The sequence below is a fragment of the Harpia harpyja genome, chromosome 7 (genome assembly GCF_026419915.1).
Source record: "Harpia harpyja isolate bHarHar1 chromosome 7, bHarHar1 primary haplotype, whole genome shotgun sequence".
Classification (NCBI taxonomy): Eukaryota; Metazoa; Chordata; class Aves; order Accipitriformes; family Accipitridae; genus Harpia; species Harpia harpyja.
In genome coordinates, this window is record NC_068946.1 from 57,658,070 (window position 1) to 57,685,196 (window position 27,127).

Sequence of the window (27,127 nt, forward strand, 5' to 3'; positions counted from 1 at the left end):
CTTCTGAAAGACTGACTTGGCAAAACCAAAACTCATAAATGTAGTGAAAATTTTGAGACAACTTTATTTGAAAAACTGTGAATGTGAATACTTCATTTCTTAAACAGATATACTGCAAAGTAAAATTACCAGTAACTTAAAAGTTTTTCGGGAATTCCCTGGGAGCTTCCAACAGTGAAGATTCTCCTTCTAACAACCACTTAAATGACAGCCACAGATTAGACAGAAACACATTTTTTTTCTTTCCAATTGTTTCTGATACAGTTATTTCCTTTAGCTACATACAATTTCATTTCCATTAATTTTAACAAACAACTTCAAAACTTCGCCGTTTAACTGTATTTCTGCTGAGTCTCCAGCCAGCGACTGATAGCCATTTTTAGTGTCCTATTTGGTGTAAGTATAAGAGAGGGGAGAGGAAGATTCGTCATGGGACTAGATCGTCTTCTAGTGCTGATCCAGTTTTCCATTGCTTCCCTTTCATAGGAGTAGCCATCTACAAAGAAACCACCATCACCAGCTTATGCTACAGATGCCTGGGCACTGTTATACTGTACAGCTTGTAGCTATTTAAATTTAAAAGGGATGTAAGGGGATCAGTATTTCCAAACAGGAACACTGAGATACAGAAAAATGGTCTGTGAAAGCTTTACCATAAACTGAAACATATTTGTTTCAAATTACATAGTTAAACATACTACAGTAAAACTTTATACAACAGTATTAAGATCAAAATTTGGTTCAACCTTTCTAAATTATACTGTACTCAGCAAACTAACCAGTACAAGCTATTTTAGAAAGCACTGCAAATTTGTCAAATAAGTTACAGCTGCATAGGTTCATTGATGACTTCAAAGCAGCATATTGTCTGAAAAACTCTTGCAGCTGCGTCTGAAGACACCCCCCTCCCCGCCCCATGCCAAGAGCCAGGTATGGCCATAAGGACACACAAAATAGAGATGTCTTTAGAAAAGGCTCTGTGTGTACGTACACTGATGTTTTGCTGCTGTAGTGATTTCAGTTGGCTTGGAATTTTGCCTCGTCTGTCTGTTTGTTTGTTAGCAGCAGAGGCATGCCAGCGAGAGACCTTTGCTAAACTAGCCCTTTCCCACCCAAGGGATTGTCTCTGATGAGGTCAAGGGATTAAGTCAAGTTCATGCATGAACTGGTGACTAAGGTACACAACAGGACCAAATTACATAAAGACTTCCTGTGTCCTTATTTGTGGTTAAGGAATTACCTACCGTACAGATGAAGTTCATTACAAGGCTGTAAAAAGGAATCATCAGAGCAAGAAACACTGAACCAGTGAGGTGGCTGGCCAGGAAACTGCATTGACAATCAGCATTTATAACAAACAACAGTGCTTACTCAGTTCCTTTAAAGGAAATCAAGTGATGCTCATCAAGTTGCCTGTAACTGCAGTTGCTTAGCTCTGTGATGTTTAGTTCTAAATTACTCCGAAGACACCATATTAGACATTGTCAAGCCTCACCAAGCATTTGCAAGTAATATTCTCCCCCCACCCCAGTGCTTTGAGAAATACATTGCAATGTTTGTATTTGCTAGTTAAGGACAATGGGAGAGGGAAAATAAAGGGTACTGAACCATTACTATAGATGAAACAGAGTTGTTAATAAAACCACCATGTCAGTTAGTTAGTTAAAAAAAAAAAAAGTGCCTAAGGTGGAGGGAGAACTCCCTGCCAAACAAAAAAAAAAACCAACCAAACAAAAAAAAAGCTGTGCTTTACCAAAAAAAAAAATACATAAAAGGCATATTGGTGTTAAAGTTAGTGCATGCCTTTGGTTAATAAAACCATTAGATTTTAATCACAATTTAAACAATCATTTCCATTTAGCTGGATATAAAGTTCTTGACTAACTTTTTAAAAATTATTTTCACCTCAGGAACGCTTTATAGTTAAAAAAAAAAAAAAAAAGGACAATGATAGCTGACCATCAATATAAACAGTTCAGGCTAGTTTCATGTTTCTATCTCTCTCTGACTGCAAAGCATCAAAATAAATTGTGCACGTTACATAAGACTTCCTTTTCAGTTTGAAAGATCCATAATATGAACTAAAAGCTCGTTAACATCTAATGGCTAACACAACTAAAGACTGCTGCTGTGCAGTACTCAGCAATGAACACTCAGCGGGCCGACCAAGCCCCGAGTTGGGCACTTGGCCCTCGACGCCCATCTAGTTTCAGGATTTCAGCTCTTCCAGTCAGCACCGTAACAAGCTGCTACTTGAAGAACAGAAATAGAGGAATAAACCCCACCCCACCCTGCCACGTATTAGCACAATCACCCAGGAACCCCTCCATCTGATGAAATACAAACCTGTGTCCTCCACCCCTCCTCTAACACAGGGTGACACTCTATTTCCTTCCCCTTTATTGAATATCGGCCACTTACTTAACATGGAAAAAAATCTTATTTAGGCTGGTCACTTGAGTAAAAGAAACAGGCAGTTTGGCATTCTACCTTCTATTTAGTTTTCCTGAAATTCTACATAGCACAAAAGCATAAAAGTTTTACTTAACTCTTACTTAGCTTACGAACCTAAACAAAATACCCAGCTCACTTCAGTTAGTTACTTTCTAATCTCAGAAATATCTAAATTCCTCCAATTTGAATCTGCAGAATTGCCCACATCTTAAAGTCAGCCGCGTTCATACTACAGGAACTTCAGTTCTACAGTGTCAGGCAGTGAAGTAGCTAGTTAGTGAATACAGCAGTTTACGAACACAGAACTATACTTTCCTTCACCTGTCTTGCCAAAAACCAACCTTTCTCCTGCTGCAATAGCTAACATTTCTGTTATTATTCATCAACTTCTATAAAAATAAAGCAGTGTGAGGAACTCCCAGATATGCCCACCCGATGTTCGGAAAAGCAGAGGAGTCCCATGTTTCAGGATAGCAGTGTAACACGCAAATACTGAGAGGCACACGGGCATTATTTATTAGCTACTAAATACTATAATTGATCACACACTGTGAACATTTTATTTTAAAAGGTCAACAGTTTCTCTTTAAAATACCTGTTTCATTTTGTAATACACATGTGAACAGTAATTGGCAGTAATTTTCAACTTTTCAACAAAACTATCCTGCTCTAAAGCTATGTATCCTTATTTCAAAATCATATAAAGAAAAGGATATGCAAGGCTGTCCCCCTACTGCTACTGTTTAGAAGCTCAAGCCCTGTTAAGTGCAGTGCTTACCACTCTAGCAGTTAGCAAATGTCTTCATATTTTTAATGTTTTAATTCTCAAAAATCTGGCCTGATACCTCAAAACTGTATGAAATTAGTCACTGTTTACAGAACATAAAAAAATATACTGGTCTTTTGATGATCATATGCTCCCCCCACCAAGATCAGAACTATAAAACACTAGTTCTTCATAAAATGTTTTAACTACATAACATCTTCTGCTCCTTGCATATCTCAGTTCCAAGGTCTTGTTGAATTTAAATGAATCTCATTCTGTACAAACTTTTAAGTGCTATACACGTGGTGTGCTAAGAGTAGTAATGAGCCTGGTTTCTGGTCGTCCCCCCCCCGCCCCCAGGGTGCACAATTCCATTTTGCACTTACCGAGATAACTCTGTAATTAGGCTTGTAATTACATTTGCAAAAGCACACAAAGGAAGGAACATAACAGTATTTTTCTCTGTATCAGCGATGTAATTGGGCAAATTAAACATTTACCACAGTTCTATTTTGTTGCAACAGCTATTTGATTTTTGTGTCCCCACACCTATCTTTACCCTTAAGCAATTCATTTTAGTCAACGCCATTTAAAGACATACCTGATGCGATGACAGGATCCTTCATAAGCTCCCTTGTTATAGGGCACAAGAACTCATCGGGGATAGTAACAGAAACAGAGATCGTTGTCATCCGCAATTCTTCAATTTTCTGGAGGACTTTACTGCGCAGGCCTAGAGACTCTGAAAAGTTAATTGTATGTGAAGTGGACAACACAGACATGTACGGCAAAGAGGTTAGGCCTTGCATTAATTAGGAGTTGTGTTACAGGAGACACAGCTCCATCTCACCACCCCCACCTAATACAGAAAAATCTGCAGACACCCCTGGCTGCCACTACAAACAGCCCAACTACAGCATGTCACTCCTGCTGGCTAACAGTAACTCTGTGGAGTAATGAAAACAAACAGTAAAACACATGCAAGTGCAACATTGCTGCAAAGACACGGCGACCTGGCAGAACAGCATTTTAGTTGATGCATAATAGAATCACACACATTGCCCCATGTGCAAAGCTAACTGCAGATAAAACTGAGATGGGGTGGAAGATAGCAGTGTTTCTGCCTTGAAACTGGACTACGTAAGTAACAGTGTGACAGCGTAAGAGTGCACAAGTGCCATCATCACCTCCAAACAGAAGGCTACCTCCCACCAAAGCACCTGAATGACTACTCATCACCCTTGAACCAGGTTTGCCCTGCAGTTTGGCACAGGGTCATATTTGTCACCATTATGGACATAAAGTGCTAAAGTTGTCACATATCAGTAGAGAGGCATTCAGATGTTGCTTAATCTCCCCAAAAGTCTAATTCCAGTTAAGGCTGAGCACACTTAACAGAAGGACTCTGCTGTTGGTGTAGCAATACCCAAAACAAGATGAAAAGGATGTGGTATTACTCCACTTCTAACCCTCTGTGTAACAGCTTAGTGGTTTACCACTGCCCCTAGGCACCAGGCAGTCTGGATTCCAGTGTGCTTTTCGCTGTGCAGCATCAAGTCCACCTTTCTCACTTCCCAAGTGTATACATCAACTGCTCTTCTAGTAGAATATTACACCAAACAGGACAGCAAAATTCACTGACACTGTAGCAGGATCAGGAGACTCCATTAAGAGGTTCTGGCCCCTGTTCCTTACATTCTTCACACTGCATAATTGAAGAAAAAGCATACAAAGTAGAACCACTCACCCAAGTATAAGGTTACTAGGATATATTTAATCTTCTACCTTTGAGCCATGTCTGCACAACACACATAAAATTAGACTCGCACAGAGGTTCTGAGACTTTGCATCCAGGCCTTATGAGTTCTTGTGACTCTCTTACTCGAGATCAAGATCCACGTTCCTACTTCTTGAATTCAGGCCACCATTAACATATACATTGACCTTCACTGTAAGTGGTAACACTGAGTGCCAATTTACAAAATGGAAGCATGCAGCACCAAGAATAAAACCACATGCCAGTTGTAGCGGTTCCATTCCTTAGTGTGATTTACAGTTTGATTGACCCATTTTTAAAAATGGTAAAAAGGAGGAACCTGGGAGCTATCGACCAGTCAGCCTCACCTCTGTGCCTTGTAAGAACATGGAACAGATCCTCCTGTAAGCTATGTCAAGGCATATGGATGACAAGGAGGTGATTAGAGACAGCCAACACGGCTTCACAAAGGGTAAATCATGCCTGACTAATCTGGTAGCCTTCTATGACTGCTTTGGTGGACAAGGGAAGATCTGTTGATGTCATCTACCTGGACTTCTGTAAGGCCTTTAACGTGGTACAAGACAACATCCTTGTCTCTAAATTAGATGGATTTGATGGATGGACTGTTAGAAGGATAAGGAGTTGGCTGGCTGGCCGTGTCCAAAGAGTCGCAATCAGTGGCTCAATGTCCAGTCACGAGTGGTGTCCCTCAAGGGTCCGTACTTAGACCAATACTATTTACTGTCTTCACCAGTGACACAGGCGGTGGCATTGAGCACACCCTTGGCAAGTTCGCAGGTGACAGCAAGTTGAGTGGTGCAGTTGATTCGTTCGAGGGAAGGGATGCCATTCAGAGGGAGCTTGGCAGGCTTGAGGAGTGGGCCAACTCATGAAGTTCAAAAAGGCCGAGTGCAAGGTCCTGCACCTGGGTCAGGACAATCCCCAGTATCAGTACAGAATGGGGGACGAGTGGATTGAGACCAGCCCTGCGAAGAAGGACTCGGGAATATTGGTAGATGAAAAATGAGGTGTGAGCCGGCACTGTGTGCTTGCAGCCCAGAAATCCAGTCGTATCGTGGGTTGCATCAGAAGAAGCGTGGCCAGCGGGTTGAGGGAGGTGATTCTGCCCCTCTGCTCGGGTCTCATCAGACCCCACAGGGAGCACTGCGTCCAGCTCCGGGGTCCTCAGTACAAGAAAGACATGGACCTGTTAGAGCAGGTCCAGAGGAGGGCCAAAAAAATGGTCACGGGGCTGGAACTCCTCTGCTATGAAGAAAGGCTGAGAGCATTGGGTTTGTTCAGCCCGGAGAAGACTCGACTCTGGGGAGACCTGAATGCGGCCTTTCAGTATATAAAGGGAGATCGTAAGATAGACGGAGAGAGACTTTTTACCAGGGCCTGCAGTGACCGGACAAGGGGCAGTGGTTTTAAACGGAAAGAGGGTAGGTTTAGATTGGACACAAGGAAGAATTTTTTTTACTGTGACAGGTTTGCCCAGAGAAGTTGTGGATGCCCCATCCCTGGCAGTGTTCAAGGTCAGGCTGGATGGGGCTTTGAGCAACCTGGTCTAGTGGAAGGTGTCCCTGCCCATGGCAGGGGAGCTGGAACTAGATGAACTTTGAGGGTCCCTTCCAACCCAAACCATTCTGTGATTCTATGATAGCATGTGTGCAAAATTACCTTCCTGATACCCCTTTTTCTCCCCACATCATCTGTCAGTCTCCTGGTTTCTGCCACATGGCAAGTATCACGCTCATTCACTTCTTAAGCTGTGTCTTTCTCCCACTATACCATGACAGAGTGAGTGTTTAACTTCTAACTGTGCCAGATTTTAAAAAAATAACAAAACATTACCCTGCCAGAGGAACCCTGAAAAAGCTCATCAACAAATCTTAGAATGGCTTTTTAATATTAGTCTTAAAAAAATGCCTTTAAAATATTGACACAACTTTGAAAGCTTAAAACATTTAAATTAACATAAACAGTGCTTTAAATTTAATACAAACCATAAAATGGCAAGATCCAAAATAAAAGGAGCTGGCACAGTATAAAGAACTAATTTCAAGCCACAAATACAGTCATTTCTCTAAGTGCCTGATATGTTACAAAACACACTATTGGCGCAGTGACTGTCTGTTTGCAGGGATTAAAAAAGTAATACAGAGTAAAAATCTGAATACCACTAACATTACAGGGACTGATTGCTTTTTTACTGACTGCGGTGGCCTTCCAGTCATGCTAAATGTGAGGACATGCCATTTCAGTAAAAGTGTAATTCACTGGATTTCCCTTAACCTTCACATTAGCTTTTGTCGTACAAGGGCATTTACATCTGTTACAATACACTACACCTGTTGCATAGTATTGCTGTCCTATGGCTTACAAAGGGACAACTGAAGAATGCCTGAACCTGTGTTTTTTAAAAGATTAATGTCCTCCTAATCTAAAAATAAAACTACAAACACAGTTGTGGTTCTGCCATGCTGCCTTGTTTTCTTTCAGACTGTTTAGTTCAGACGCACTCAAGCTGATAAAGTGAAGACGCATCAACAGTAACTTTGCTGTCTTCAAACAATGCATCAAAACAACAATAAGGTGTGTTTGTACACTGTGCCTGCAAATTACACTTCATTGTTGTATGCTCCTATTTCATGAAAGGTAAGGTCTTAGACTTGCAGCACCTCAATGTTCAGGCAATGCTTGTGTAAGCACCTGTATCAAAATGGAAATAACTCATCTTTACAATTAAATTGTACACTGGCATTCCTCTCCCCAGAAAAGTGCATCACATTTATAAAGAGGTGCACTCTCATTCATACAGTATCAATAAAACCATAAAACTTCATTTACTCCCAACTGTCCATTCTTAAAAAAACAAAAAAAACAACCTCACTGTGGATAATCCCCTTGGCAAGATTATGATAAACCTTAAAAAACCTAGGTAAGACATACTGAAGACCTCATGACACACACAGACCTCTACCTTTTGCTCAAGGTCTCAGTAATAGAACTCCATTATTATTACAATGCATGAGATTGCTTCCACCAGACCTCATTACTGTGCAACACTGCTACTGCTAAACTGATTCTCTTCTATCAGTTCTAGAGAACAAAGTAAGAGTATCTTGATGAGTTGCTCAACTCTCTGTATTTTTGTTTTAAATATCTGGCACAGAAAATATTATGAAATGGCACAAAAGCTGCTAACTTAAATCTGGATTCATGGTAGGGCTTTACACTTACATATTATATTGAGATTAATATATGGGAACCAAAATCTTTTATAAATTCTCATCAAGTTTGATGCTTGATTCCAGCCACTAAAGGTGGGGAGGTGGTGGGGATACACACACTCCGTTTATTCCCACACATTGTGCAGAATCGATTTATACTTCTCATTCACGAGAAACAAAACCAAATACCGTAGTGGCATGACTACCTGCAAAGCAGCATAAGACATCAGTGCTTCAATTATGCTATTTAAAATGCTATATTAAATGACTTACATCTATGGTTTCACTATCAAACAAGACAGCCCAAGCAGAAAGCTGTGAAAGGACCATGCACTCACTCCATGTAAACAAAAATAGTGCATATTTGATTTAGGGGGAAAAAAGCCCCCAAACAGCTGTATCCAAAAGGAAACTCATGCTGCAAAAATGCATGCAACTTCTGACCAAAACTGAACATCTTACATGTTGGGACGGAAGAACAACATTTCAGAAGAAATTGTTTTCAAAAAACATGATTAAAACACCCAGTAGCCCAGTCATCATTATCTTTTATACTGATGTACAGCTCCAGTCTAACATACACTTAGTGTTCACAACTGGTATTTTTAGATTTGATGGTATATGAATATATTATTACAAATGTTCTCAAATTAGATATAGCAATGTACTATTGCAAGTGAAGGTCACAGAGCTGATTCTTGGCAGAAAACAAAATCCCTTAAAAAAAAATAAAAATCCAATTGTGGAGATGGCTAGGGGAAGAAGGGTCTGTTACTGTAAGTGGTAAGAATCTTTGGGTTTAGTAAAGATTCAATTCATTCAATTTGGTTCAATTAAACATAATCAATCTCTTTTGCATAAAAATGACCTGTGCAGCCTGAGTGCTGGTATTTTGTCTGAGTCTGTGAAAATTGCATTAGTTTTGGTTGTAGTTTTTTTAAAGAAAGAATACTGTAATCTGAGATTTGTGGAACTTGCAAACTCTTCTCTTTACAACGTACATATTGTGGTATAAACTCTTATTCATAGAATCATAGAATCATTTAGGTTGGAAAAGACCTTCAAGGTCATCGAGTCCAACCATCAACCATGCCCACTAAACCATGTCCTGAAGTACCCTGTCCACTCGCTTTTTGAATACCTCCAGGGATGGTGACTCAACCACTTCCCTGGGCAGCCTATTCCAATGTATTCATCATGATCATGTAAGGCATCACAAATACCAATTAGCACTTATTCCCCCATGAAGGACCACAAGTTTATTTAAGTATCCTAAAACTGATCTGAGTACTTATTATTACCTATTTACTGAGAATATACAATAGCTGTGAATCTGAAAAGAGAGCTGTATCTGTGTTTGAGACAGCAGCCAATCCTTCCAACTTAGTTGTGAGTATAAGAGGAAAAAAGAAATCTGACAATGAGAAAAGTAATTTTAAAGTTCTATAAACTGTCACACTACAATTTTAACCTGTCAAGATTGGAAATGCATCCCAGATATCAGTAATCTTCATCTTGCAGCAGCATAAAACATGCCTCCTTTTAAAAATTGTTTTATGTCAAAAACCTCTGAGTGTAATGTGTCACAATTTTTTCTTCCCATCTAGTAGTGGTAAATACTAGTTCCTACTCTGGTTCATTTTCCATCTTTAGTACTAAAATAGAGAGTTCATACAACAGTCTTCCAACCAGCTGCTCTACTCCGTCTGCAGAGTGCCAAGCAGACTGGCCTTAACACACCAGTGCTTGCAGCTTCACCATACAATTCATCAGCTGCCTCAAACAATGTGTGCAAAGGGATAAAACTCAGTCACACTGATACGCAAGTCATTTTGATCAGCAAAGACAAAATATGTCACCGAGTAAGAAAAATATATGCAAAAGAAAAATTAACCTACGTTTCCTGAATAAGGACTATGTAATGACATATGTAAAGATAAAGACAATGTAAGAATTGAAACATAGTATTGAAATACAATAAAAGTTCATGCTTATTCTTAGGAAGAGCTGCATGGCAATTTTGTAAAAATGTACAAGATCAGTTTGGGATCAAGAAAAATTAAGAATATAACCAAAGGAAAGAAAGGTAAAAAAGGAACCAAATAATTCTGTAGTTATAACGGGATTTTGAGGGCATCTTCTACAATCTTCATCACATGGGCAATTTTTCCTAAATTCCTCTCATGTAAACAGATTAAAGATTATTGCATCCAGTTTGCACTTCAATTAACTACCTTCTGATTAAATCTCTAGTCAGGGATTTAATTAAGAATTGTCCATGACACATCATCTTTTGAAAACTAGTTATAAAAGAACACTTAAAATAAGATTTTGTTGATACAGGCAAAGCACGTGCAATTTTTTTTTAATCTATACTGAGAAATTCCCCCAAAGTTTACTCCTATGTCAGTATACATGTAGGGCATGGTGAATCACAAGTGATTCAAATTCTGCTCCAAAATAATGTTTTCAGGCTCATTCTCAGACCCACAGTTTCTTGATAAAGATGTGAAAGAGGAAAGAACTTACTCATACTTTTTGTACATACCTAGAGTGAAACCTTAAAACCAGAAGAGGAAGACAAAAAACCCCCCATCTTTGATAGCACATTGCTGATGAAGAGAAGACAAAGTCAAGCTGATCAGATATTTCAGAATTCAGTTTATGCATATTCATCCTTGCTTTATATTCCAAGGACACCCTGCAGTAAGTGAAGAAAGGGTTGAACTGTCTTTAAGACAATCTGTTCTGTTGACATACCTAACCCAAATCAGGATAGTGTCACATGAAAAGAAGCCTTCTCAAATGTGCTGCAGAAGAAGGGAAAGTATTTGGAATGCCTCCAACTTCTTTACAATTTGTTGTATTACAGTACAAAATACTTTGTATGGCACTTAAACCCTAAATTGAAGATGTGGTTTTCCAAAAATTAGACCTAGTCTCACCTCCTGCCCACCCTCTGCAAACAAACTGCAAGTCAAGATTCACCTTACATTAACAAATTCAGTTAGCCTGATAGGAAAAAAAGTATGCAGGCATGGAACAATGTACCCCCACTTTCTATTCTGAATTGGAAGAGGATGTGTATTCTTTTTTTTCTGATTCAACTGCATCACAGAATTGCAATGAATGTGTCATTGTGTCTGTTAAGAATGAGAAATCCTGAACTTTGTTGAATGTACACAAGCTTTTCAGCCAGAACGTATATAATGGTCACTTTACTTTTGCTCAACACCTTACAGAGTTTAATACAGTGTTATTTATATTATATGACAATTAGGTTAGAAAGAGGCTAGTTCCATTTGCATGGTAATGAAGCATTCTTTCAAAAAGCTGTCAAAAACAATCAAAGCAGCTAATGAAATGTTATGTGAACCACTTTCTGATCGCTTTCTCTTAGATCAAATGCCTTCAAAGGCGTGTGGATACCCTTTTTATTAAATGCAAATCAGAGCTGATGCAAAGACTAACAGAACAAGAAATAAGCAGCTAATAAAAAATACTAGAAGAAAAAGCTCCTATCCTATCAATCATCAAGTAAAATGGTCTAAAAAAAACTCCCTTTGCAAAGACTGAAAAAAAACTCAAGAGTTCTTTGGCAAGATCTTATGGAACTGGTAAATGTTGCATTTTTAGAGCAAAGAAAACAGGTTATCAAAGAGAAAGGATGTACTCATTCAAGGATTTGTATAGTGATAGACTCCTAAAATTTAGTTAAACTGGAATAACACTGAAAAACATGTAATTTTTAGACAGTGTTTTCCTATTTTGTAAAAGCTTGAGCTATGGCAGATAGAGCAATTCTTCAAGTCAAATATATCAGGCTACAATTTCTATTCTGTGCCAACTATAGTTGTAGAATGATACGTAGAAGCAGAATCACAAGCATTTACCACTTCAGAACCGATTGATTTGAATAATTTTATTTGGTGACTTTGAGTAGTATATTTCATTATTTTGCTTTAAAAACATCTTTCATATAACCATTAAACTGAAACTCATTGCTTCACATTGCATATATGCTGGTTCATATTTGTGGAGTAGCTTATGTTTATAAAGACAGTAAGTGATTTCAGTTAGAGCTTTTGTAAGAATTTCTTATAGCTGCCTGATACCTGTGAAAATCTGACTCCTTATCCTATAATCTTATGATGGGTGTTAAAGTATCTACTGAAGAAAAAGCATGGCAAAAGACCAAAGTCTTGAGAACAGAGACTGAGCAATGAGCATTTTACTTGATAACAGGAAAGAACATATTGAAGCTACTTCAGCTCATATGTACAATCAATCCTCACTGCATCCTTTTATAGCAAATGAGTCAGAAAGCAACAGCTTCCCATAATCAGCCTGTATTCTACATGTGCTCTGTCTAAAGCCACATCCATCCTTTGCATCTTACAGCCTGCCTTACAATGGGCTCTTAGAACTTAAGATTTTATTTTCTTATTTGAGTTTGAAATTGTTCTTGATAGTGTCATTACAAATCTATTACGCAACACATGCTTCTGTTGCTTTTTTTTCCCCATAGAGAATGCTATGTTCAGCAGGTCAGTTCCCATCATTGGTCACACTGCATTCAATTCTCACATAACTTTCTAGTCAGCATTATTTGATTAGCCTCAGCTGGTGATTGCTGCAACAGAGTTTTAGGCTACTCTAATGTTAAAGAAAATGTGTGCAGAAACTGATGAAGCTAAATGTCTTTCGTGGATGACAATTCCTAACAGATTCCCAGCATCTCTGTTGATTTCTAGAATTCAACAAAGCTAGTTGATGCACAGAGATAATATGATCTGATACTAACCAATACCATGCACGCACACACACATATAAAACAAAAAAGGAAGGGAGCAGTCTTCCTACAATGAAGAATACGAACTTCTAAAAATAAACCTATACCTTTTAAAAGGTTTCTTAACTCATTCAGCCCTTTGCTATACTCGCTCTCACTTTGGCAAACATACCAGCACCTAATTTACACCGAAATCTAGCCATCAAAATGAATAGAGAGTTTATATTCAGAAAGTTCCAGTGTAGTTCACCATCCTTAAATTTCTTATTTCAGAATTACTGCTGTAGAGTCATTACTAATACAGCACTTCCTTGTGATTGCTTCCAAAAAGTAATCACAGTTTTGCAATAAAGTGACAGGACAATGTATTAACTAGGACACCTGATGAATTATAAAGTGTCTGAGCCAGGCAAGCTTTGCTTGATTCTTACTAAATGTCAACATCAAATGCTTCATCTCCAAAATAAGTGAAAACTAAAACATACCTTGTGTTTTTCAATTATGGTAACACTGCACTGAAGAATTTCACTGCTAAATTCAAGGTAATTGATCACATAGTATTATAAACATGGCACTTTTGCAGACTGATAGGAAAAACTATAGAGTACCCTATTTAACAAAGTCAGAATCATTAAGTATGCACAAAAGCTGAAATTCCTTTTCCACAGCGTAATGATACAAGATATAAAAAGGAAAATAGAAACAAAAGCAGGTAAGACCACTTAATACAGCATTGTTGGTGGAAGTGCACTTTATGTCTCTAGGTATAAGTAAACAAACAAAAAAAGAGTATTGTGGATAATGTGACATTAGGGGGTTTTATCAGCCCTGGTAATGAAATAAAAATTCATTTCAGGGAGAAAAACTTCCATGTATGGAACTAACTCATTTTCATTCCAACATTTCACACATTTACTCTAAAGATTAAAAACTATTTGGATTTCCATACTCTTACCAATTTTTAATTCATTAGTCAGACTTTCTTTAGTAAGATTCAGCAGTTCCTTGCCATCAATGTTATTCATTTTGAAAAGCCCAACAAAGTCTGCTAAGTCTTGGGCACAAAGCCAGGCTGAAACATCATCCTCTGACCAGTCCTCAACAGTCACCTTAGATTCATTTTCTACAGTATTTCCTTTAGAAAGGAAACAGAAAAGACAGTTAAAAAAAAACCCAAACACCACCCTCCCCCACCAAAAAACCCCCAACAATTAAAAAAATCCCAGTTCTAAGAACAATGGCAGTACTGAATGCTGTTTTTCAAGTGTTCTCAGTACTATACGTTCCCCAACATCTAATAAAAGAGCTGCTTATTAGACATTACTTCGGGGGGGGGGCAATAATTTGGGTTTGCCTTTTACCTCTCAATTTTCAAAGTTTACAGGAATTTAATCTCTTGGATGCCTACACTTCTGTCAAATCTGAACTGAACTAAAAGGCAGAAAAGTATCAGCAGACACCAAAACCAAGTTTCACACCTCCTTATAAAAGCAGACCAAAGTCCAGACTTACTCTTGTGCTTTGAACAAAGATCTATATACCTTTGTTCCACATACTTTAGATGCTGATCTATTTTGTAACATTAATTATCCTGTTTTTTTCACCTATAACAACTGGTAAGCTGTATTTCTTGTTGACAATTATGCTTGCAATTAGCATATTTTCTGTTTAACTCATCGCCAATGATACTTATCCAAAAAGTCTTTCAGTGCTCTGGGAATAATATTCACCTCTTAAATGCTGTCCAGAGAGTAAGAAATGGCAAATATCAGAAAAGAAGACACAGCAAATTAATAAAATTAAAATACTTCTAGTATATCTTTTCTTTAAAAAACATAATACCTCTGTAGGACATTAATACGATCAATTCAGAGAAAAGATAAATAACGTGCACATAATCCTGAGGTTACAAATTAACTCTATGTAAGAAAAAGTGGGTTTTTTGCATCTTCAGAAGGTGTCCCATAATTTTGTGCTTTAAATTTAAAGAACAGATTACAAATACTTCACACACTAACCTGCACACGGTTGCTTAAGGTCAAACTGCCATATGTTCACAGTTTTATCCATTGAACCTGTGGCAAGTAAGGGACTATATGGTGCAAAAGCACAAGTTGTAACATATCTACAAATTTTAAAAAAAAGTATAAAATTATGAAAATTCAGAATAAAAGGATTTAATTTCTTTTATTTATTAACAGTAGAACAAAATCATACTGAATTCTTACCTGCTATGCTGAGACAAAGTATGAAGGGTATTGCCAGTACTCTGTAAAAGAATATTTGTGATTTTAAATCTTAAAAGAATAAAAAGAATGTCCATTCATTTGTATACTTTCTTTCAAAATAAGGAGTAATATTGCTTCTCGGAAGATGACAGAAGTTAACCTTCAGAGAAGTTACACAACCTTGCCAAAGCCGATCAGCAGCAGAGTCAGAAATGCAACCTGAATGTGGTGCTTGAAGACCCCTATTCAATTCACTGGAACACTGCTATCCTTCAACAATCAGCCAGCATGGAACTTTTAGCATAACAATGCCAGAAATACCAACTGAATTAATTACAACCATATTGGCTGGTTGCTCACGTGGATAAAAACATTTCTTCTACAAATCTAGGATTAGAAAAGACCAAAAGTGAAGAGGTAACTGAAATTCAAAGAGACTTCATGCTGCAATCTTTCAGTTGGGCCAATAATTAATCACACCTGTGGTTCTCCTATTTGGCCACTAGATGCTACTAAAAAACAAATTCCTGAATTCTGCATAGTTTTAACTTACTACTTGAAAGATTTTCCTTCTTATGAAAGATACTATTTCTTTGACAGGTAAAGACAGACTGGAAAGATGAAGAGCAAAGTTATCCTGAACCACTAATTGATCTTTCAGCACTCCAGTTTTTAGAGCTGTCCATCATGAGGAAAGTGCCCTATTTTAGGTCAAAACCTCTTTTCCTCCCACAAAGGTTTATTGTTCCCACTTCTCCTCAACAGCTATAAAAGTCATTGTCCCATTTGGTAAAAACCTAAGGCTACAAAAGCTGACAAACAGTAGTAAGAAATACTTACACTGCGGTTTTCTGCATCTTTCAATTTTGGGGTTCCAAAAATCTCAGGGACTTCTTACATACCTGTCTAAGCTTCAAACTACTAAAATAATTGGGCCAAAAATTGGGAAGGTATCAAATCAGTGATTTTGATGAAAAAATTTAACTGTAATTGAAAAATTGTATCAGTACAATTGTATGTGCAGAGAAAGCTGGAGAAGCTTAAAATTTGTTCATCCTTCCTTTTCAGCAAAATTACTATTATTTTTAATACTACAAAGTGCTAAAGGTAAATACCACTTACAGGTGAACCACAAAGGATGAAGTAACAGTGTTATAGAAAATGCCTAAACAATATCTTTTAAAGAAAAGACATTGTATTAAACATTTTCTTGAATTCTTTATTATGCTTCTATTTTATGTGCACTTTATATATAATTAACTAAAGAATTTCTATGATCACAATTCACGATTTTATCTCAAAAGCTACAGTATTTGCTTTGGAAGCTAAGACAGATTTAGGATAATAAAAAATCCTACTTCAATATGAAGATAACATGTAAGTATGGAATTCATTGAGTAATACTGTACTGTAGAGAAATCAAGTAACAAACCCCTCAAAGAAATGTAAATAAAAAGTGAGATCAATTCTCAAGAGACATTTTTCTTCAAACTCCTTCCCACCCTCCCGCCCCCAAATGCACAGTCAGTATTTTGGGTTTATATAGTTTCTATTCTTCAATATTTCTTTATGTTGATAAGACACTGCAGAAGCAGCGCTGATATTTAAAGACAGCAATCCAATGAATGATCTTGCACTATGCTATACTTACAGTTTCATATATTATGACGCACTTGTCCACAGACCTTTAAAAAAAACCACATCGACATTAAAATGATGCAGAGAGGAAAAAGGGAACTATTTTTAATTAAGAAGAGGAAGAAAAAAACCTTTTTCACAAACAAAATAAGAGCAAACAAATTTCTTAACACCACTTACCTAGCCCCCCCCCGCCCACCTTAAAACAACACTGATTAGCTCTACCTCCAGCATGATGTAAAAAACAGTAGTTAAATATGAAAACTCTGCACTTCCATGAGAATTTCTGATGTGGAGGATTTGCATAATGCTTATGCAAACTGGGCCCCACTCCCACTGCTCCCCACTGTCTGTACCGCATCTACTTTATGCCTCTGCAAGCAGTATCTGTAAAGCAGAGACACAGATTCTGGCTATCCATGAGCTACTCCCAGCACTTGTATTTATTTTGGAAACCTTTACATCTGCAAACCAGGCTAGAGGAAGTAGTGCAATGCAATACATAAAATATAGTGGTGCAATGCAATCAATACATAAACTATTTCATGAAATACAAAATGCATAGTTATTTACCATGACAGCAGCATTTCCTGAAAGACTTTATGGGATAGACATTTCCCTTAACAACAATATAAGTGGAAACAATAATCTGTATGTCTAATGGAAAATAAAATAACTCTAGATCACAAACATTCACAATGATCTTCAAATACTGAAAAAGACTCCCTTAAAAAGAATACAAAGTAAACTGTCAGAGCAAGCTATTGTCTCCTGGGGTTTGTATAGTTTTAAGTTTATTTGCTGGCTATTGTAGTCTTTCCTTCTTCCTTTGCAAGACATTAGTTTTTCCGTTTCAGTTTAGAAAGTCTTCATAAAAAAGACAACTAATATTTAGAGTTGAATCGTTTTGTTATTTCAAGTTGGCACTTAAACAGTTTAGAAGTGATTAAGTACTTTTCATGAGAAGTGCAGAATGAAAGCATACAGTCATTAATATTCATAAAACCATAAATTATTACATCTCCCTCATTTATAATTTCTTCTTTCAATAGCTTGATCCCTGAGGAAATCCACTAGTAACCCAGCTGCCAGTTTATCTTCATGCTGCTGATCACCAACAACCATTTGAGCCTGACAGTCCCATCATTTTTCCACACAATTTACATCCACTTTTCTGGTCTGTATCTCCCCAATTTGGCTATAAGACTACATTGGGAGACCACATCAAAAGCCTTGCTAAAGCTGAGGTGTAAAACGACACTGCTCTCCCCGTGTTTACACAGCCAACCTTCTCATCACAGAAGGCAGTCAGGTTGGTCAGGCTCGCTTCGCCCTTGCTCAATTCCTGCTGCTTTCCCCAAACATGTTGTGCTTGGAAACGGCTTCCAATCCCACTGGAAGGATTTGCTCCATAACCTTCCCAGAGAGTGGAGTTAGGCTGACTGGCCTGTACTTCCCTAGATCCTCCACCTTGCCCTGCTTGGAGGTTAAGTATGACATTTGCATCCTTTCAATTATCAGGAATCTTCCCATCACTCCCCTGGGTCTTTCAAACATAATAGAGTGACCTTGCAAGGATACTGCCAACTCCCTTACCACCCTCTAACAAAGACTAATAATACTAGTCTTTAACTGATGGTGCCTGATTAATTTTGGGGTCTTAACCATTATTCTGTATAGGGCTGACATCAACAACACAGGTCTACAGTTATCTCAGTCATGCACTTTTTATTGAAAAAAGGCTTATGTTGCCATACTCTGGGTGTGGATCAGTGAGGGAAGTTTTAATTTCAACCAAATCTATCAAAGACAAAAATCTCAAGATATTTAACTTTCTAAAAAGCTCCCGAAAGCCAGTGAGTGAGTGAGAAGGAAATCCTAAATGGTGTCCCAAAGAGATGGTAAGACTGCAATGTAGATTTGTATTTTTAACAGATGCTAGAGTATCCACATGAAAGGCCTCATAAATGCCCCAAAACCAGGAAATCATGAATCTCATTACACTACTCAAGAGAACAGAGCTTGCAACATGCTAAATTTCAAACTCAATCACCCACAAGACACAGACCAATTGGAAAGACACTTCAATAGTTTTGGAGGTCACAGAACTTTTCCTTAATTACTGGAAATATATTTTGAAATCCCCAACTCTTTTGAACTTTCTGTTTTACAATACTGAAGCATGAACCTGGACAGCCATCTGTGTGAAATTTAAACAAGATACTGCTTACCCTGAAACTAACATCTGCCCATCATAAGAAAATGCACAAGCCAGAACTGGGGCAGAATGTCCATTCAATGTGCATTTATATTTCAATTCAACACCTAAAAATACAAAAAGTAAATTATTACATATGGACATATTTGACAAGGTATAAGACAAGCTGCTTTCAGAAGCTTAAAGGTGCACCAAAGATCTGACTCTGTGACATACTGTCTACAAAAAAGGGGATAAAAGATCACGGAGACAACTTAATTTTAACATCTCTGACTTCCTCGCTTTGTAGTCTTAGCATGTCTAACAGTGTTTTAGATAATTAAATGTGTATCTGTACACACAGTATTAATCATTACAGACTTCTATATAAAAGACATTGCAAAAAAAATACCCACTGAATATGTTTTTGGCCATCCACCTAGTCTCTACATAGCAGTCACACATCTACATCGCAGTTTTAGTGGGAGCCAACACTGTTTTCATTTCTCCAGCTCTTTGCTCAAGGGCTAAGATGTACTGAAAGATGAAAGGAAACCTCTCCCTGGCCTGGTAGATTAAGAGGTTTCAACCTATCAACCTGCTCAAAGGCCACAGTAGAAACGTTACTGGTTACCAAAAGATAAAAATGCTAATTAAAACCAAGTGTTTATCATAACATTAAGTTTGATGGCACTGGGGGAATTTTATTTAAATCTTTACTTTTACAATTATTGATAAATAGATCACTAAAGAAAATCTACAGGGCCCAATGTCACAAAGTGCTGCAGGCCTTAGCTGCTCTCCTGCTAAACAATTAAAAGAAAACTTTAAACTTGTGGTTACTTTGGCTGTGAATCCATGACAGCAGTATAAATTTGACATTAGATGTAAATTGTCACTAAAGACTTAAGACATCGGAATATGAAAAAACCACACTATACACACCTAAGAAATCTGCAAACAAAATAAGCCAGAGTTTGATCTGATTATCTTGACCACAAGAAGCCATCTGGAAGTATCTGAATCCATGTTCACCATCTGATAAAATTCGAATATATTAATGGGAATCAGAAGCACTGAAAATAACAGCGTATCAGTAAACTACATCAGCATTCTTACACTGGAATTTGGCAAATTTCCTTAATCTCAGTACTACTTTTAAAAAGCATTAATAATTGCAGAAGTTATAAAACCATGTAGAAGTAAGAAATAAGTGTCACTGTTACACTGTTTCCTGAACAAGTACATCAAGACCAGAACTGGGCTCGTATTTTTTTTCATGATGGTAAATTTTGATTCTTCTATCTACCGAGTGCAACAATATAGTCTTTTAACCTAAATGATATGATTATATCCATTTCTTCTACAGTTCAGTAGTTCTCAAACTTAACCACATACGCATGTACAAAACTTGAGAGTATCTGACAGGCTATTTTCATAATTTTAAATGCTCAACTTTTCATTTTTAGAAACTAAGTGATGTTTCACGACTGCAGTCCAGCCAACCACTCGAGAAATACTGCACTAAAGATGTAATACAAAAGTAACAGTTTCATAGCTTTCCCCTCTCTATTCAGTGGACATGAACATTTCTGAATTATCACGTTCCATTCTAAATGTGTTGTTTCAGCACATTATCAATTTTTTATTATTATTCTTAAGTCCTGTGACAAATTATTTCTGCTCTTCTACTCCACTGAGCTGGCATACCAGCCTGACACAAGTCACCATAACAATCCTTCAGTGGCATTACCTCTGCCACTTCCAAGTCTTAGAATTCCTACGAGAATCACCAGGATTAAGGCTGGAAATCAGAAAATCGCAACAGACATTTTAAGAGCTCATCTTACCAGCTCTGTAGTTACCAGAGATGTCAAAATATTTACTGTCAAGTGTCTTACAAAATAACCCCAGTGATTTTATCTCCATTCTTCCACCACATAAAGTATATTTTAATTTCATATGGTTATCACAATAAAACCCTTGTATACATACAGCTGTTTGTTCACAGGAACAATCAGAGCTACTACGACTGTGGCAAATCTTAGGACTTGTTAAACATTAAAGCATCAAAGTGCATCACTTTTGCTAGGATTTTACAGTGTAAGACTTGGGTCTTACAGACCGATGAGTAGCATGCATTAGCTATCATGTTGTAAAAACACATGTTTCTTGGTAACTCGGAACATGTTACTTGGAAACTGGGTAAGAATTCTGTCATGATGCACAGACTTCGACGTTATTTTACAAGTTACCAACTTGTTAATGGCATATTACAGTGTTGCACACGCAGAGCTCTTTGCGATAACTCAGAGGATGACTACACTGTCTTCCACTGAGGTTCACTAGAAAATTTTAGCAAGATACACCAATTTTCTACCAGTATCGCTAGGTAATTTCACGGAAGTTTACTTATTCAGGAGGAGGGCAGCACTGAAACTTCGCAGTCAGACAGGAAAGCCCACACAGCATTACAACTGCTCTAGATCTGACGAGCTTCTACGCAACTGTGAATCCACTTTAAAAGTAGAAGAATCATCTGTTACAAATAGTCTAAAGCACAAAGAACCGATCAGAAACTCTGGTTCTAATTTTGCTCTGAATTAAGTAGGTAAAGAGTCTCAATCTAAAACCAGCTGTAATTGTACTGGATAAGCACTACTTCTATGGATTTTGTAACATGTGAAACCTGCCAATAATCCCAGAAGTTTCAATCCCTGGTGATTAAACAGCAACACACAAAAAGGAAAAATGTTGACTTTCAATAACATATGGCTTAAATAAAATTAAGAATGACCATAAATCAGCTAAAAAAATCCACGGTGCAGGAAATACTTGCTTTCTTGCCTATTTCCCTCTATCTTGGCAGAAGGCTGAAGGGTTGGTAACATACTTTTTTTAAACCAAAAGTATAATCTCAACAGGAAATAGTGTAGTGGAAATTACACTCTGATCTGTTTCAGCTTCAACGTGTTCCTTTGCCCTCAGATGCAACTCTCAGTTCACGATGGAGTTTTTTGTGTAGTATTTTCACCAAGAAAGATCCGTCGGTGTTAAAGATTAATCCCCTTTCTGTTGTGACAGATTAATTCAGTGCTGTCCCGACACCTTTCAGTGGACACACATTTGATTGATTTGATATTGTCAGTCACTAATTCTCTGTACTGCAGTATATGCTCACATCCTACTTCCTCAGCTTTCTCCTGCTTCTGTCCTGCTTTTTTCCCTGCTTTTTTCCCTGCTGCTTCTGCTTTCTTCCTGCTCTGTACCACCTTAGACAAGGTGGTACCCAGACAGGAGAACTTATTGCTGTGTTTAGCACTAAAAGATGCAAGTGGCCGCTCAGTTATAATTTTTGGTACCTTTGAAAGAGCAGCTCATGTACTCTGAAGACAGAAGCCTCCATATCTTTACAGAGACCACTTTGTTTCCATAGCAGATCCCGAAAGCACAGAAGTATTCCTACAAGGTTGTTAAGACAAGTTACAGCATTACTTCTGAAATCTGATGATGCTCCTGCCCAATTTCCCAACCTCCATCAAAAGCAGATGACTATGTGATTTTCTAACTATTTATTGAATCCTTTCACCTGACAAAAATTTATACAAATTAACCTTCCAGCTTTTCAGACTCTTATATTCAGAACGTCCAATATTTGGTTGTTCGGCTATGACACTTTCCTGTACTGCAATTAACTTCTACCAGGATATTTCAAATAGAACTTCTTGTTTGTGCAGAAGTTTCTTCCTACTATACAAGCTATGTAAGCTTAAGACATGCAACTCTTCAGTATTCCCACAAAGTTATAGAAAAAGTCTGTGTCGTGACATAATTGTACTGGTTTGGGCTGGGATAGTAGCTCCTATGGTGCTGTACTTTGTGACCAAAGCAGCGTTGGTAGCAGAGAGATGTGTTAGAAGCTGAGCGGTGCTTGCACAGCGCCAAGGGCTGTTCTGCTCCTCACCTTGCCCTGCCAGCCAGCAGGCTGGGGATGCACAAGGAGCTGGGGGGGGCACAGCTGGGACAGCTGACCCCAACTGACCAAAGGATTATCCCGTACCACATGGCATCCCGCTCAGCAGTAAAAGCTGGGGGAAGAAGGGAGGACATTTGAAGTTACGGCATTTGCCTTTCCAAGCCACCGTTATGCGCAATGGACCCCTGCTTTCCTGGAAATGGCTGAACACCTGCTTCCCGATGGGAAGCAGTGAATGAATTCCTTCTTTTGCTTTGCTTGCACATGCAGCTTTTGCTTTCTCTATTAAACTGTCTTTATCTCAAACCATGAGTTTCCGCACTTTTACCCTTCGATTCTCTCCCCATCCCACTGAGAGGGGAGTGAGCGAGCAGCTGCAGGGGGCTGAGCTGCCCGCTGGGATTAAAATACAACAAGAATTTTAAAAGCCTGTACACACAAATGCAAAGCTTTCCCTAAGATAGCTAGAAGTTTAAATATGCAATTTTCAGTATACGTGTTTTTGCATATAGAGAAACCTAGGTTCTAATTATTTTAGTTCCACAGAAAGCCTTACAAATGTGAAATAAATGAAAACTGAACGTAACATGCAATGCAGCCTTGAGAAGGACCTACACTATGCATGCCTTATGTTTTTGATCTCAATACCCAAATACATACAAGAATATCAGATTTCGTTCTCAAAAGAAAAAAAAATTAAGTTCTTGCCCATCACAACCATGAAGAAGCACATAATGACAAAACTGAACTGCAACTTACGCAGTGAGGTCAGCTAAAACAGCTGTAAAACATTTGAACAGTACCACATCTTAGTGGGACACATGAAATTCTGGGCTCATTGCTCCCCCAAATTTCTCCAACTGAGAAAGTCAGGTGCAGGAAAACAATCTATCTATTCACATCCCACAGCTCAAGCATTCAGTTTATTAGGAGTACAGTTCTCTGCATTGCTTTAATCTGGTCCTGCTCCTTGGGGAAGCAAAGTGTGAAAGAGTAAAGTGGGAATGGTAAACAAGCACTGCATCTTCTAACACCCTTGTTAGCCCCAGGAGACAGGCTTCACTTACAGACACTGCCCAAACATTTTCCAAAATCCTGACAGGATAATTAACTACTGAAAGCTATCATAAGCATGCTTATCACCTTGTTTGTTGACCTAGTATATTCCTCGTCATCAACCTGACCACAACTTTTACTTAAAAATATTCAGAATATTCTAAAACATCAGCTCTTCCCAATGTCATTTGTTATCTTGAGCAGTGATGACAAAAAGAATATGAAAACAAGAGCTAGAGAGAAATAAAGCTACTCTTTTTTCCATGTTCCTCCCCTGACAAGAAACTAACCAGAAATTGGCTGCGAAGAAATGTCACAGCAGGTAACGCCAAGATCATGTGCTTTTTCATTATACAGGCATCTCATTTTATCATCCCAAAAGGTTAAATCACCACACGATGATCCAGTGACAAAGAAATTTCCATTAGGAGAAAATGCACAGGCCACCAAAGAACCATCTTTAACATTCCCAGATCTGAAAAGCAAAAGTACACAGGATTTCAATTTAGAATAAGTAATGTTCTGAAGAAGTGATCTCTCAAATGCAATCTGATACAATAAGCCAAAGTGTTCTGAGTTTTGCACTTCGAAACTTGGTAACAGAAGGGAGAAAAAGTCACACCAACTGTGGAAAGAGATGCAAAATAAGCATAGCTGCAGGAACCAGGACCTGATCTTTGACTGCAGGAGGAAAAATGTGAGATGGCTCCCCAAGGTAATAACTTTAACTGAGTGATAAAATAATTTTCAAACTAAAGACAATCTGCATGGACTTACCATTTGAAAGGCACAATGCACTGTTAAAATTCTATGGCAGGATAGATTTTAAAAGTCAAAGATAAATACACAACTACCATAACTCAGGTTTACATGCATACAAACGGGAAAAAAGAGACTCCCACAATTTGTTCTGTTCTGTTTTTAAAGACAAAACAGAACACCTACTAACCCATATGATAAGCTGTAGCTGAGTAGAATACTTTGTGATTTAAGATATAGGGTTAATTTTGGACTACTCATATACAAGAGAAAGCTATGTGAAAAAAATGACTTTTGTATTTTAACTAAGTCAGCCAAAGCACTTTATAAAACTGATCTTAGAAGAAAATTCCTAGCAGATACGGAAGTATGGTCAATCCTTGGGAAGGAAGTGGGGTCAACCTAACATCCTTTAGGTTATCTGATAGTAACCTAAAGTCAACCGAAAGTGTCTCACTCCTTTTAATGGACACTAGATGCGGCCCAGCATGCATAGTTGAATCTTTAAGTGCAGGAAAAAAATCACAGCCATAAGCAACAGTCATACAGCAAGAAACCTCAGTTTTATTTACTCTGTCATTGTATTTTGTAGAACAGCTGCTCATTCTCTTTTGCTGATAGAAATTTTATTTACCGCCAGAGGTGTCAAACTTAATGCCACAGAAGAGAAGTCAATAACCTTTCCTGTAAGTCTCTCTAATCAGACTCAGACCTTCAAAAAAATCACTGACTCCCTTAATTCTATCATTAAGAATACTATCAAATACACTACAGTGCTTCCCATTTTTATATGTACAATTCTTTTTCCTTAGTGCAGCTTTTAAAACTTTCCTTCTTTCACACAAAAAGCTGCAGATTCTGCTCTGAAAATGTAACAGTAAAATAAATAGTACTATACATGTTCAGAGAATGCATTGAAGACTTTCAGGCCAGATATCAGTATCATAACTACTGAACAGGAAATACAGAACACTTTAAGAAATACACATAAATTAACTTGCTTTCATGTTGTTCGTATCCATCATAGAGATGTTCTAAATAGCCATCTTACTTCACAATTTGAACGGGCAGTCAATTACAACAGTTGAGCTGATAAGAAGTAACTGGATACCTTTGTTTTAATTACCATCCATTTATTTAGTCAAATGACATAACAGTGTGGTAAAAGGTGTTCTCTTTTTTAGCATCTACACAATCAACTTGCAAACAAAACAGCAGACCACAGACTGACATTAGATGGTTAACTAAAATCCTCTGACATAATTTTTAAGTACCTTGATCATTTCTAAGTAATATTGATCTCAGCTTTAAGAAAATTAAACAGGTGCACTTTTCTATCTGCAATTACAAATGACAATAATAATAAAAAAAATTAATCAGCTGAAAATATATATACACACACATCCCAAAATATATACAGTTAAAGTTAAGCTGACTACTGTTGGCATGTTAACGCTTTGAAATGAACTTTAAAAGTGAAGCGAAGGGGATGGGACTGTTCAAGTTCTTTCTTGTTTCTTGACAATGGAGACACCAAAGTAGAATAAATTCTGCTTAAAACAACAATATAGTCTCTACATATTATACATCCACCATTCAACTAAGAAGAAATTAAGGATGTAGGTCTAAAATATGCATCACTGCATATATTAATAGCATATACTTCTAAGGAATGACTTTTTAGTATTTCTGGGTTTTCCCCCATCAGTAACAAGTATTCTGAATTAAAAAAAAGAACCTCCTCACTAGTAATACCTCAAAATAGATAAACCCTTAGACTTCAGAATACTAATTCCTAATTTTCCTTAAAGGGAAAACCAAGAAAAAATACGTAACAATACCTCTTTATTCTCAGAAAACAAAACAACCATTTCAGTGTTTCTGTATGCATTACAAACAACAAGGTGGCAAAAATCTATTAGAATTCTGTTTATGGACACGATTTCAGACAACTAAAATCAATCATTTTGAAAAATTTTACAGTTCCCATCTAAATCACTGCTGTGGAAGGCAAAGGTAGAGAGGCCACAAAAGCAGTAATATGCTTGACAGGGGATTACCAAAACCAAACAAGTTTGGCTTTCAGAAATGGCAGCTCCCTCATCCCGAGTGAAACATCTCATCAATTCTCACAAATTCTTACTTCTTTCCTAACTTTAGGGAGATGTTGTGTAATTACTGCTCTAAAACCCAAATAATGTCTTGCCTAAGTATAGATTACAACTGGCCCGAAGACTTTACTGAAATATAGATGTGTAGAGGAGGACTT

The 27,127-nt window shown here is 37.6% G+C and overlaps 1 protein-coding gene across 10 annotated transcripts in view; it reads right to left on the reverse strand.

Annotated features, from left to right (window-relative positions):
- Positions 1–41: 41 nt before the first annotated feature.
- Positions 42–27,127, reverse strand: part of WDSUB1 (WD repeat, sterile alpha motif and U-box domain containing 1) — a 32,899-nt gene continuing 5,813 nt past the window's right edge. For 6 of the 10 annotated variants that reach the window (XM_052793005.1, XM_052793000.1, XM_052793007.1 and 3 more), the window contains 9 exons: positions 24,390–24,574; positions 20,013–20,105; positions 19,102–19,195; positions 16,884–16,917; positions 15,233–15,273; positions 15,023–15,129; positions 13,960–14,139; positions 3,822–3,962; positions 42–496 (listed from right to left, as the gene is read on the reverse strand). In XM_052793005.1, coding sequence (XP_052648965.1) covers positions 333–496; positions 3,822–3,962; positions 13,960–14,139; positions 15,023–15,129; positions 15,233–15,273; positions 16,884–16,917; positions 19,102–19,195; positions 20,013–20,105; positions 24,390–24,574 — 1,039 coding nt within the window. In that variant the 3' untranslated portion in view covers positions 42–332. The other 4 variants (XM_052793008.1, XM_052793003.1, XM_052793009.1 and 1 more) reach the window with 4 other exon arrangements.